General features: G+C 44.9%; 1 protein-coding gene across 1 annotated transcript in view; it reads left to right on the plus strand.

Moving 5' to 3' along the window:
* The first annotated feature begins 386 nt into the window (after nucleotides 1–386).
* Nucleotides 387–12,990, plus strand: part of LOC107187588 (transmembrane and TPR repeat-containing protein 1-like) — a 183,184-nt gene continuing 170,580 nt past the window's right edge. The window contains exon 1 of the mRNA XM_015575715.1: nucleotides 387–733. Coding sequence (XP_015431201.1) covers nucleotides 387–733 — 347 coding nt within the window. The remainder of the gene's footprint in view (nucleotides 734–12,990) is intronic.

Consider the following 12,990-nt stretch of genomic DNA (forward strand, 5'->3'; position numbering starts at 1 on the left):
CCGGTGGCGCGGTCACGGCACAAGGAGACTCTCTCTCTATCGCTCTCTCTGTCGTTCCGTTCGGTTTCGTCCGATAAAAACGGTCGATGTCGTCGTCGTGGGCGTCGTGGCCATTGAGATGCGATCACCGATCGGAGCGTGCCGCGGTCAGCCACAGCGGCCCGTTTGCCCGAGCAGCAGCAACGGCTGGATTTATCAGCTCGGCAGATAGCGGCGTATGAAAGCGGCGGGACTGGCTCCATGAGAGTGATTATCACCGACGATCACAACGACGGCAGATCGTTTATCCCCTTTTGTGTTATATACCGTGCATCTGTGTGTGTAACGGTGTGCGCGCTTGCGATACCTCGCTCGCTCGCTCGCGCCCTCCGGTTAGTTAGTGAATCATGAGACGACGGAACAACGGTTCGGCCGGCGGAGGTGGCGGTTGTTGCTGCCAGACCAGCACCAAGAGAACGGGCGTAGGACGCGGGGGTGGATGCAACGACGCGGATGGAAACGAACCGCCCGGATGGTACATTTACGCGACGGTCGCGCTGGTCGCCGTCGGTTGTTACCTGAACGCGTTAGGCGGTGATTTCGTGCACGACGATATACCGGCTGTGGTCAGAAACAAGGACGTACTCGCCCAGACGACGTGGACCAGCGTGCTGAGGGACGACTTTTGGGGCACACCGATGCACGACATCAACAGCCACAAGAGCTACAGGCCGTTGACCACGTTGACGTTCCGGTGAGTGATGATCTATTCGATTGTTCTACTTATTTAGCCATACGGGGTTTGACTCGGTTCTCGCGTTAAGGATTGCATCCTGGTCTGGGCTATAAATCTTGATTGGGGAACTCTCTTAAGGAAAAAGTTTCGCTTTTAGCCGAGAATTTATGGCTGCCTAACAGCACCGTCTGATAGGCGATTAATTTTTCGCTCATTAAAAGTTTCTTACTCTCGTTGTTTGGGCAGGATTGGTAGGATTTTTGGAATTCGGCATTTTAATTGAATAATGCGGTCGTAATGTTTGAAGTAGTTTTTTTTAGCGATATAAAAATGATTAGGCAACGACGAATTATTAGGTGGATAAATTAATTCGTGGCCCTCATAATTCATTATTGATTCAAGACTGTGATTATTTTTTCGAGAAGGAATTCGCCAACTGCCTGAGAAATGTCGTAAATTGTGAGGAAAGTGATGGGAAATATATTCAAGACTAGACTGTATTTTGATTTTTTCATAATCAAAACAGCAAATATATGAAAGGAGGGCTACAAATTAGATTGTACACCTAATAAATTTCTTCGTGTGAAACTTTGTTTCTAGAGAGTCGTGTTTGAAACTGTGTTCGGCCCGCGTGATACTAAATGGGGACATACTAATGTGTCTGTCCATCGCTCGCTGTTTCTACTAGCGTCCACCACTGTGTAAATGTTGACAGTAATGTGATCTGTGCTCGGTAATATCTTGGAACACGTGATCGCTAGCAAATATCGTAGTAAAATCAAACGTATCGCTACTCGTGTCTACAAGTAGAAACAGACAGTAATAGGCAGGCATGTTATCAGTGTCCTATTTAATTCCACCACACAGAATTTTCAACAACGAATCTCTGCGAAAATAAAGCTCTACGCGATCAAACTTTGCCATATTAATTTTCTATCGATCATGTTGACTGCCACAGTGAAAAATTCCGTACACAGTCAGACATATTTAATTTTGTTTTTCAAGCCATAAACCGTCGAAAATATACGCGTTAATTTAACGCAACAATTTCATAACGGTATTCAGTAAAGACATAACAGTCAGTGTTATACATGTAGATATATTTCCAGTCTGTTCTGAAATATCCCTGTATTAATTAACAAAATTGAAGTTACCCAAATATGACAGGCAAATCACAGGTGAATTATATTCAATATTGCCTACTTAAAGAGTTTATTCAATGATTCTCTTAGAGAATGTACCCCAAAAAATGTTCATTTATTCAATCGTTCCTTTGTACCCGGAATATCGCCAGGAAACAAAGTCATGGGAGACCCGTAACACGGGAAATAAATACGATGCCAATGGAAATCTTCGCGAGTATCACGCCCGGCAATCAGCGGCGTTATTATTAAAACGAATTCGCTCTACGGCCACAATTAGTAGACACCGTCCAGTCCCGCAATTAAAGCCGCGAATTCAAAATAAACTGGAATAAGCGGGACCGTTCCGGTGGGTTATCGCGAACGGAATAATTACACGTCGCATTTTTGTTGGACCAGCGCGCGTGAAGGTGAGCTCGTACGACACTTCAGGAAGAAATCCATGCGTGATCGCGATCGTGGGCGCCCGCGCGAGCAAACTGTTATCTCGTGCATTTCAAATGAACCGCACACCACGTAACGCATCGTTACGAGTACTCTCGCACGGGCCCGATCTCCTATCCAATTACGCGTAACAATAGTCTCGAACGTATCTACCACGGCCGCTTAATCCTGTGCGTGCACTTACCAGCGAAATTACCCGGGTGCTTGTCTTAACCGGGGCGTGATTTCCTGGGGAGTTTAATTTTTTCAAACGGTCAGCGATTAATATGACTTCGTGTAATACTACTTCGATACGTACAGCTGTTATTTTGTCGTATAATAAATGTTTTTTCAGCGCGGATACATTTAAACTACGTTTAACTCTTGTGTAGGCAAGTATATAGAAGTCTCGGTACGGTTAGTGTTAACCAGCGTAATGAATTTTCCCATCTCCACCACGTTCTTCCGTCAACGCGAGATTCCCCAATCCCCAGTAGTTCAAGTTCATATCACCCAGACAGTGCATAGCTCGAACATCAAAAGTTACTTCGTCCATACATCGGAAGATCCAACCAAAAGTTCACCGAATCATCGTTCATTTAAACCCACCTAAATTATATCCACCTGCACCGACCGCTTCATCCCCTTCGCTCGTCCCCAGAAAAACCGTTCTCGAAACTGTCTCTCTCTCTCTCTCCTTTCTCACGCTCTCCAACCAACATAAGGCTCAATGTACCGTACGGGGATCCGGCTTGGACAATTTCTCAATCGGTATATCGATTGCCCGAGTTAGAACCGGCGAATGGAAAACAGCGGCGGATACGGGTCCGAATATAGTCTCGGTTAACAGAAACATGCAGTATGGTCTCGCAGGACGTGGTCCATCCGGTCCAGTGGTCAGGTCGTGCGACAAGAACCACTCCACATCCCCATCCTCCTCGATGGACGGGTTCCTCGTGGACAGGCCCCTGGCGTGTGTTACCGTCGAGGAACAGCGGGAACAGGGCTTCCTGCTCTAGCGCCGATTTGATGCATGGATTACCAGTTTGCCACACTCTCTCCGCGACGGCAATACTGCATATTGGCTGGTATTGGGCGATCCATCATACCGCAAGACACCGGCGCATCGCTCATTCGCCTTAACGCTCCAGATGCTGTTGCCAACTTCGAACGCGCGATGGGAGAGGGAGGGCGGCCCGGTGGGTAGCCTCGTAGCTCCCACTCGGAAGGAACGACGGCGTGCACCGTCGGGCGGAAAGGGATGGTGGATGTGGAGTGAGGGAATGGTCGAGGGAGGGGGCTGAACATTGCGCTTCCGCGTTTCGCGCGTCCCAGGAAGTGGAACGCATCCATAATTCCTGAGGCTCTAAGACGAGAGAAGGCTACCAGGCGCCGGTAGTCACGTTCGTTCGTCTCGAGATTACGGGATATTAACGATCGGGTCCATCATTTCGACGAAGTTTGCATAAGCGTCTTCTAATCATCCTGTACAATCATTTTTCGCCCCCCCCCCATCCTGGAACGTTGGGCTTGATTTCGGCGGGATTAAAGAGGGAGCCCTCGTTACCGTCGACTCTCCGTCGTGGTAGATCCGCGTGGAGATAACGCGAAAGTTGCTCTAGTTTTTTTTAGAGATTTCGGGGGAGATTCTAGGTATGGATGAGATATGGTGTAGTTTTGTTTGGTGTTTTCGACTTTGACGATAGATCGGTACATATGTGGCATGATGAAGGTGTTTCGATAAGTGTCATTATAGAGGTCGATGATCCTAACACGGTCAGATTTGGAAGTGGAAGCTATGTTTGGTCGACCGTCTTGAAATTTAGCTAATAAGCAGATGATAAGTTTAAATTGACAACTGGTGGATTAATACATCCATTCTATTTCTGTCTTTTCGAAGGTTTTACTTCGAACCCGATCAAACATAATTCTATCACTCGAATTGGTGTCTAAAGATGTAATCCAATTCGTTTACCTCTATCAATCATATTTAACCCTTTGATTTTGTCCCTTCAGAGAGAACAGTCGAGTGCAAAGGTTTAACAATCTTTAATTTAAGATTAACCCGTTTAAACGACCTGCAGATCAGAACGCAATCACATACAATCTAATAAGACCGTAAAGGGATGACTTTTCTATGCAACCAACGTAGCATCAGCTAGAATCTGCTAGAATAAAGGCGTAGAAGACATATTCCAGAGTTATTGGCATGGCAACCAGGGTGGTGCACGTCTAGGGGGTACGGGATGGGGTAGGAGGAACGGCTGACTGACATACATTCATAATTGCTCTTTCTTTCGTTTGTCAAGAGCCAGGGCGCCGATTACTCTTTCTCCCTTTTGCCAGCGGGGACGCACGGGTCAAAGATTCCGAACAATTCAACCGTTCGCGTTGCAAAGAGCACTACATACGTTTCGTTCGATGTCTTTCTACCATCGCCCGCATCTACCTTTTTTCTCCCTTCCCCCTTTCTCACGTCCTTTGATCTCTTTATTGTCGCGAAACTTTGACGGGGCCCGTTTAGAATATTTTGCTACCCAGAATTCGAGGGTCGGGGAATGAAAACCTGGCCGACAATCCTGAAAGTTCGGAATGCATGTAGAGCGCCGGTTGAACCCGCGCCTTTTACCCTCGCAAACCAGGCCCACCTCCGTCACCCCCATCTCACAGCCCACCTCTCGTTCGCGGCGAAGTTTCCCAGGGATTTCCGTACGTTCCACGCGAAAGCGGCCATCAACTTTCCTACATACCTATATTCCGCGAGCACGTGCCCCTCGCAATTCCACTTTCCGCTCGAACACGAAGGCTCTCCCGCTGCCCCCGGTACTTCTGGCGGAACAATAATGTTCCGAAACTGGAGTTCGATATGGCGCACGGTTTAATAAAATTCGTCGTCCGCCAGACGATCGATTGTTTTAGCTGTTTTAAGTGAGATCTGTGCGAAAGATCAGGAATACTGCATGCAACGATTGAACTTGGATCTTTGGAAGTTTGCCTACGGAGAGTTAGATAGCAAGATGTTGTGGAAGATTGTGGTCTTTACCGATCACGATTCGTGGTTCACCCTGTATTCTTATGTCACATTGTCATATTGATAAATATGTAAGAAGTACTATAAAGAGATCCTAAGTTGTCTTAATGATTAATTCAAATAACTTACACAGAAAGCGTCGACACACTTTTCAAGGCGACTGTATCTAATCGAGTCTCGATTGACGAGAATTTTAAACATTCGTCGAAACTTCACGGCTACCAGCATCACCGGCGATTCGATAATACTTTTGAATATCGTGTACGTAATCCATTAATCTCGTATCACAACTGAAACAACGTTACCTGACCCGGTCACGAAATCTACATAATGGCATTTAATCCGTTACAACTGACAACCCAGGCTTTGTCTATCGATAATGCGGCCGGACCTACATAATAACCGCACCGCAATTAAAAACACATTTGTATTAACGTCGGACATTGTTCAGCGTTGTGCCATTCTACCGCGGATTTTTCGTTATATAGGTCAGCGTTATTCCGCGGAAACGCGAACAGAAACTCCTCGCCAACCAGGGTGGATCCGTGGTATTTTCCCGTCGTTTACGCGTTTCACTAGGATTAAAAACGAACGTGGGCTCCAGGGATTGAGAGTCGAAAGAATGAAACGTGACACGGAAATTAAAAGAAGAAATTCGGACAAGCACGTTTCGACGTTGAACCGGTCGTGTTTCACGGTGGTCGGACCGTTGCGTGTGACGCAGAAAACGTCATCAAGAAATGCATATGTTCCTCCAGAAATATCCATTAAACCACCCACTGGGAGATCCAGTTTTCTCTCCTCGTCCTGACAACCGAGCGTCCTCGCATTTTAATATTTACATTGGTCCGACGAAAAGGGACGGAAAAAGTAAAATAGGCGTCGGAGCCTTTCCCGTCTTTCTTTTTCTTTTGTTCTGTCTCTTTATCCGGTGTCGCGGTAACGGCGCATGCTTTATTACATTTTCCTTCGGCGGAGAGAGGATTCACGGTCGTTTCTCGCCGTTCCTCCCGTTCATTTATCCGCGGCGGCTCTTTGTGCCAGTACAATGACGATCGATATAATCACATTTGCCGCAAGTAGGAACTTATATACCGTTCCCCCGGATGAAAGAGAGAGATTCTTCTTTGTTTCATCATACGTCGAGGATCGAGGGAGAGAGCCAGTTACGCGCGTGTCGAGCGGAATAAAAATTGTCTGGCAGTGAGCTTCACTCCCCAGCCCCAGCCCGCGAACTTCAAAGCTTTACAACGCTTTTGTCGCGGTTTCGACCCTCGAAGCTTCGGCGAGAGAGACATTTTTCATTAATTGCTCGATGGTCGTCTTAGGATCTATCTTTGCGGTGTCTCTTACGCGATGGAAGCTCAATTGCGTATGCAGGTACTTTGCATCTCGACACATTCTTCAAAATGCAATGTGAGTTACCTCTCGCGCGTCGACAATCATGTAGACGCCACATGGCGTGGCTGTTTCGAAAATTCGATCGTCCCTGTCGACGACTGCCACCGAAGATCGCGTGACACTCGGTGATTCCGCGGCACCGTTTCCCTCCGTAGATCGAAAAACGGAAATCACGACGGACAGGCTAGATCCACGCTGTTTGAGAAATTCGATACGTTCGAGCGACATTCTATATTCATCCACTGGTAGGTTTGTTTTCTGTTTGTTCTCTTCTTGTTTTTGTATTTTCTCGATTGAAAATATCATGGTGGTTGAACAACCCTGGGGCGACGTTTTTCGATAACGGTGTGGATGACTCTTCTGCTGGAAATTCTGTCCAGACCCGACGTAACTGCAACGTGGCGATCCGAAGGATTGAAATTGGGGAGCGTTTTATTGAGGTTTTTGTTGAGTGAAATATGAGATTTCAGTGTAACGTCTTTTCGTGGTATTTTTATTTTACTTTTTAATTGAATTATTTATATGATGCACGGAGAATGTGTGTTGAACATTTTGGGCAAAGCAGCCGTACAGTTGTCGATATAGGAATCGTATCGAACCAATATGACACGTGGTCATACTAATAAGTAGACTGCAGGTAGACTTGCAAAGCGAATTACGCTCGAAAAATATGCTTCACGTACGAACGAATACCGCTCGAATCGTTCCACAGCGCGTGCAAAATACCCCTCGGGACTCCGACGTGGCCGACATTGAACGGGTTTCGTGCGTTTAGAGCGGTTAAATCACGATTCAGGGGGGTGCAAGTTCCTCAGGGTTGGTTCTATGATGATTTATGAGCGAGAAACGCGGGCGATGATGTGCCGCCGGGCGCGCGTGTGCATGCGAGGGAATAATTATTATTAAATTACTTGACCCGTCGCAACGGCCGGAATCTCGTTTCGCGGCGTTACTGACACGCATGAATGATTACGTTACAGAGCCTAATTTAGACGCGTGATATCGCGTTATATAGCTTGGGACGTGCGAGGCCTCGTATTCGATTACGTCACGGCTCGTTGGGTCCTGGTATCTCATTCGGTGTCTGTGTTCGACCCTCTTCGATGATTAGTCCTGGGGATTCCTGGTGTTTCGATCGTCTTGAATCAGGGTGACATCCGGTGTCGTCGCTCAAAGTAGACAGACGAGAACGGCAATGGTTCTAATAATGGAAGATTGATCGAGCGTTGCACCTCGATTTTGATGAAATCAGGTCTGGAAGTTATGTTAAATAACATTTTTACTTGGAGCTTTGAAAGGTAGTTTTACGGTTTTAATATGGAATATGGTATGTTTCTCTTCGAAGTTTCATCAAAATCGACGGGTCACAGATGGATCATGGTCCTTGGTTCATTTCATAGACAGTTTAATTGAAGTGCAGTTAACGAGACGAAATTCTGTAAGTGTTTGACTGAAAAGTATAGCGATGAAAGGCCTTCGTCAAAATCGATATGCCACAGACGAGAGGTGTTACCATTGTTGATGTAATAGGTACTCCAGTAGAATAGCAGTTAATTGGATGTAATGTTTCGAAACGATTAACTGAAACATCTGACGATAAATCAGGGGTCGTAGTGTAAGATGCAACAGCTGCATCTATGGTGTAGGAGTGGTTTATTGTCACGTTGAATTTTCGAATGTAGGCACACGATTTTCTAAGGTGTGTGGGCGTGCAAACAGGGGTCACAGTGCAGGTCCAGGTGATGACAAATCTGGAATTCTAGTCTCATAGCGACTGTGCGGGTTTGTGAAAGATTTGATTGTTAATCGGCACATATAGTAGAAATTTATATTTGTAACTTGTTGGTCATCGATGTATAAAGCTGTGGCAATGGTTAAATGTATTAATCAAGAATAATCTAGTGTAATTATAGTAGGAATTGTTATGTTTAGCAGTTTCAAGATGAGAAATCATTTTATCTACCTTTCCCGAGAGAAAATCTCGAAAATTTTCAGAACAAGCAATTGCCATTAATAGCGATCTTTCCGGTTCTGTTACCGGTTAGAATTGTTACTCGAAAACTGTACTTACTTTATTACGTCTTGACTCGTGTACCGAGTAGATCTTCAGGTTATTGGATCGAACATTCGTTCTCGAAATAATATTTCCAAATGCGTCTACCTTTCGATCCACTTCTACTTGCTGTAATAGGAAGAAAAATCTTCGTTCGAACCGGGACAAAAGCGTGCCATTATATACGTTGGTGTTCCTTCGGTCTGGATCGTGACGAGGAATCCGAAGCGAGCATTTGTCTTGTTCGAGGTGTATCTCGAGCCCTTTATTGGATTCGTGAACTTCGCCACCGGGTATGTAATAACCGTGGAGGCGAAAACCCGTAAATCCGGGGCGGAGAAAGAAAAACCGGGCGCTCTTAAGAACTCCAGACAGATGGAATGATATTATTGTGCCATTGAAACGAGCTCAGTATTGAAAAAGTTTGTCCTACGTAGTCCGATAAATGATTAATGCATGCCGGCATGGGAACTTCCTGCCAACTGATTTCTATTCCCCTCTCGTTCGCGCTTGCTGGTATAATAATTTTCCTCCGATGGGAAAACATCGTGATATTTCCGCTTCACCCTAAATCATTTTCTTTTCCAAGAAGTAGTTAGCAATACATATAATTAGTTTCAGCAGGCTCGCCGATATATAAATTATCCATTAACGATTGTGAAATTAACGAAATCCTATGCAGAGGATATTAAGGGCTAGAGAACGTAATATAGACAATACTGGTTCTGTACGATCCCATGTAGACGACACTGGATGTGTAGAAGACGAAATAGAAGACTGTAGAGCTGGACATGCTACAGACGATACTGGATCCGTCAAGTGCGATATGGAAGACGCTGGACAGGTAGAACACTACACAGAAATTATTGGATCCTTAGGAGGCCAAATAGAGGACATCAATTTGCGAGAGACATCAAATAGAAGAGGATACAGTTCAAAGGATGCTAACCGAAATAAGTAGCTTCAGGTTCATAGGACCCAATATATAGGACACTGGGTCTGTGGAACACTACACAAGAGATTGTCTATGAGGTCCTTAAGTGCATTTACGTTCTACGTGGTCCTTTGTGCTACCTAAAGCCTTTATGTTCCTCCGATACTTCTGATCGTTACAGTCTCGATGGATCGTAGCTGTTGGAGAGACCTTCGGATCTACCTCAGAAGGGGCTAGATGTTTGTTAAAACTCCAGGGTCAGTAAATGGGGCAAATATCGTTTGTGCCGGGTACTACGGAACCAACGTCTCTCGTATTCAGTTCTAAGAATCTAGTGTGCATTGTTCCGAATTCTACGGATCTAATATCTTTTCTATTGATTTCTACGATCTGTATCTCTGTTCACTCATAAACTAGTTAATGTACACTGAACGAAGCTAATTGAATCATCGGGAAAAGTCTGAAACATTCGCGTGTAATTCATAAAGATACGAGACTCGACACGAAGGTCCACAAATTAGAAAAATTTTCGTGTTCAGATGTAATCGCGGGGAAAGGTCCCCGGAAATGGGGACGATCTGGGGAGGCGACAACGAGTTGCAAACCGCCACGTTTTCGCCGCGTCGCGGTCGTAAATACGTTTTCGGCGCTAGAGCTTCTGCCCCTCTCCACCCTCCCTCTCCCTCACTATCGCGATTGTAAATGGCGTGGATGCAAATGCACTCGTCGCGGAACGCTCGGCCCGCTGCATTTACCGCAACAGAATATCGATGCCGTGGAAAGTTTGGTTATGCGGATTCGCAGGGAGTAAACTTTCTGGATATCCGACGGGATGTGAATATTCAACGTATCCCGACTAAAAAAAAAAACCAAAAACGAACTCAAAAAATTTCGTAGTTGGTTCCGTTCACTCGCGTCGATCCGACGAGACGGTGGAGGGGTGCTTATTCGTTGGTCAAAGGCCTCTCGAGACGCGACTGTGCCGACGTCAAAAATTTTATTTTCGAAATTTCAGAGGCCTGGGGTAACGCGTGCTTCATTCCACTGAAGTGCCAACGAAAACTGGTCCTGCTTTCATTCCGTGCTCTTGCCCTCCTAACACGAGCACTTATTCTGGAAAGTATTCCTGGTATTCGACTCTCTGTCGCAGTGAACATTCAATTTTACCGTTTTCCAAGTACAGTAAATGCTCGATGAGTGTCCGGAGGCTCCTTGGCACTGAACATTAAATATTTTATAAACTAATGGCCATATGCGGCTGAAACGAATATCATTGGCTACAGAATTACAAGCACTATCACTGTGCTGGACCTCATTAAAAAGTCAGCGGCAAACCGAGGGACATTTCGTCAGTACTGAGGAGCCTTCGAACAATCATCGACAATTTACTATATGTAGATTAACTCTGTGATGTTTACCTGAAACATCGTATATTAATTCGTTGGCTGATACCACTCATAAATCCGAGCACGTACCTCTAACGTTACGATTTACTACGAAATAATTCATCATTCTTCTCCCAACGGTATTACAACTCGCTTAAGTTCATTTTGATACTGCCACTGACGAAGGAATATAACGGACGTTAAATAATGAAAATTTAATCACGAGCGCCGTCACCTCAAGCTTCCGATCGGCGATGTGGGTCGAACAGAAAGTTACTCGATGCGGAACAAACCGGTGCGCGAATTGACTTTTAATTCGATTCGAGGATAGAGGTGGCGGGGCTTACGTAAGAACGATTAAATTTTCGCCGGGACATCTTGGTGGAAATCACAGGGACGGGTACGGAAGGTACGTAATTAATTTCCGATAAACGCCGTCGGGTGTGCACGCGTATATTGGAAATTTGCGGGAGTTGACGGTGGCGCCCGCATTAAAATTGCCCGATCCATTGAGTCGACAATATCGCAATCGCAATATTGAAGTGGGACGCGGTGGTCCGTTCAATCGCGGAACCGTCACCGTTTCCACCATCACCACCCTGCTTCGGCTCGGTTCGTTTCGATCCTGTCTGTATTTCAAGTACACCGAATAGAAGCGGGAAGGTTGAGTCGCGCGATTGATCCTGTATTCGACGCGAATAATAGGAAAATGCTGTAAGCTCTCGTTCGAAGTTCGTACAAATAATGAAGGGTTACTTGAAAAAAAAATTTTATTGATTTTACTCTTGATAGTGCTAATTTCCCATTCGTCAGATTCTGACCACGGTGTATGGATTTTAGTGAAAAGAGAAACGCGATTTAATTGTTTCTTCATTTTGAATGATCGTTTACTTTGTATCTTGAGTAAAATTTGGCATTGTTCATAGAAATGATTAACTTTGTGTCAGATGGTCGTGTAGAATAATGGAAATTAATTTAAGCGCCGTGGTGGTTATTAAAATACATCAAAACGTCGAGCTGGAAAAGATAGAGGAATGAATTCCGAAGGCCATGAAGTGGATGATTAAGATGAACGTGTTCGAAAGTTCGCTAAGAGTGTATTATAGTGTTTTATGATCATCTATCATCTTGTCTTTTTCAATACTTTAATTTATGATGTTACCTTTTATTGTTCAGTTTTATGAAGTACAGATCTCTTTGCATATATTTTACAGGATTTAATTTCTTTTTTACACGGTTTATTTGCACAAAGGACAAAGTGGACGAATTTCCAATGTCGTTTCCAGGGCGTAGCACGTAAAACCGGAAGGGAGTCGAGTAGACGGATGAAGGGAAAATATATTCCGGCGATCCTGACACGATTATCGCGAACATTCTCGTATGTATGACCGTTCTGTCGTATTACGACACACTCGAAACTTTCTCTTTTTACGAGAGTCCTCGGGCGCTACGGATCTGAAAACACGGCGCTCTTGAAGCCGAGGTTACGCTCGCGTTTCGAAATGCGTGAGAGGGTAGTAAAAATGGGACAAAGATCCAGTAAAAGTCGATGGGAATTAAGGGTACGTTACCTTTTTCGTAGCGCAGTCATCGTTCCCTGCCGGCAAATTCCCCGATTCGATGCTTGCTTTTTCACGAGCAGGTCTAGAGGCTTTCTTGATTCGTGTATTTTTGACACGAAACGTGTCTGATCGATACGATATTACACTAAACATGTAAGTTGTCTTTTTATTTTAATACGACCATACTATAGGTCGTGAACTTCGTCCTTATACTGGCAACAACATGGTATTAAAAAGAAGGTGCATTGATCTTGAAATAACTCAAGTTTACCTTGATATCTCAGAAAAGTAAGATACAAAAAAATCAAATTGTATTCATCCGATGTACCTCTTAAAATTCTACA

Source organism: Dufourea novaeangliae, unplaced genomic scaffold (assembly GCF_001272555.1).
Source record: "Dufourea novaeangliae isolate 0120121106 unplaced genomic scaffold, ASM127255v1 scaffold89, whole genome shotgun sequence".
NCBI classification, from domain to species: Eukaryota; Metazoa; Arthropoda; class Insecta; order Hymenoptera; family Halictidae; genus Dufourea; species Dufourea novaeangliae.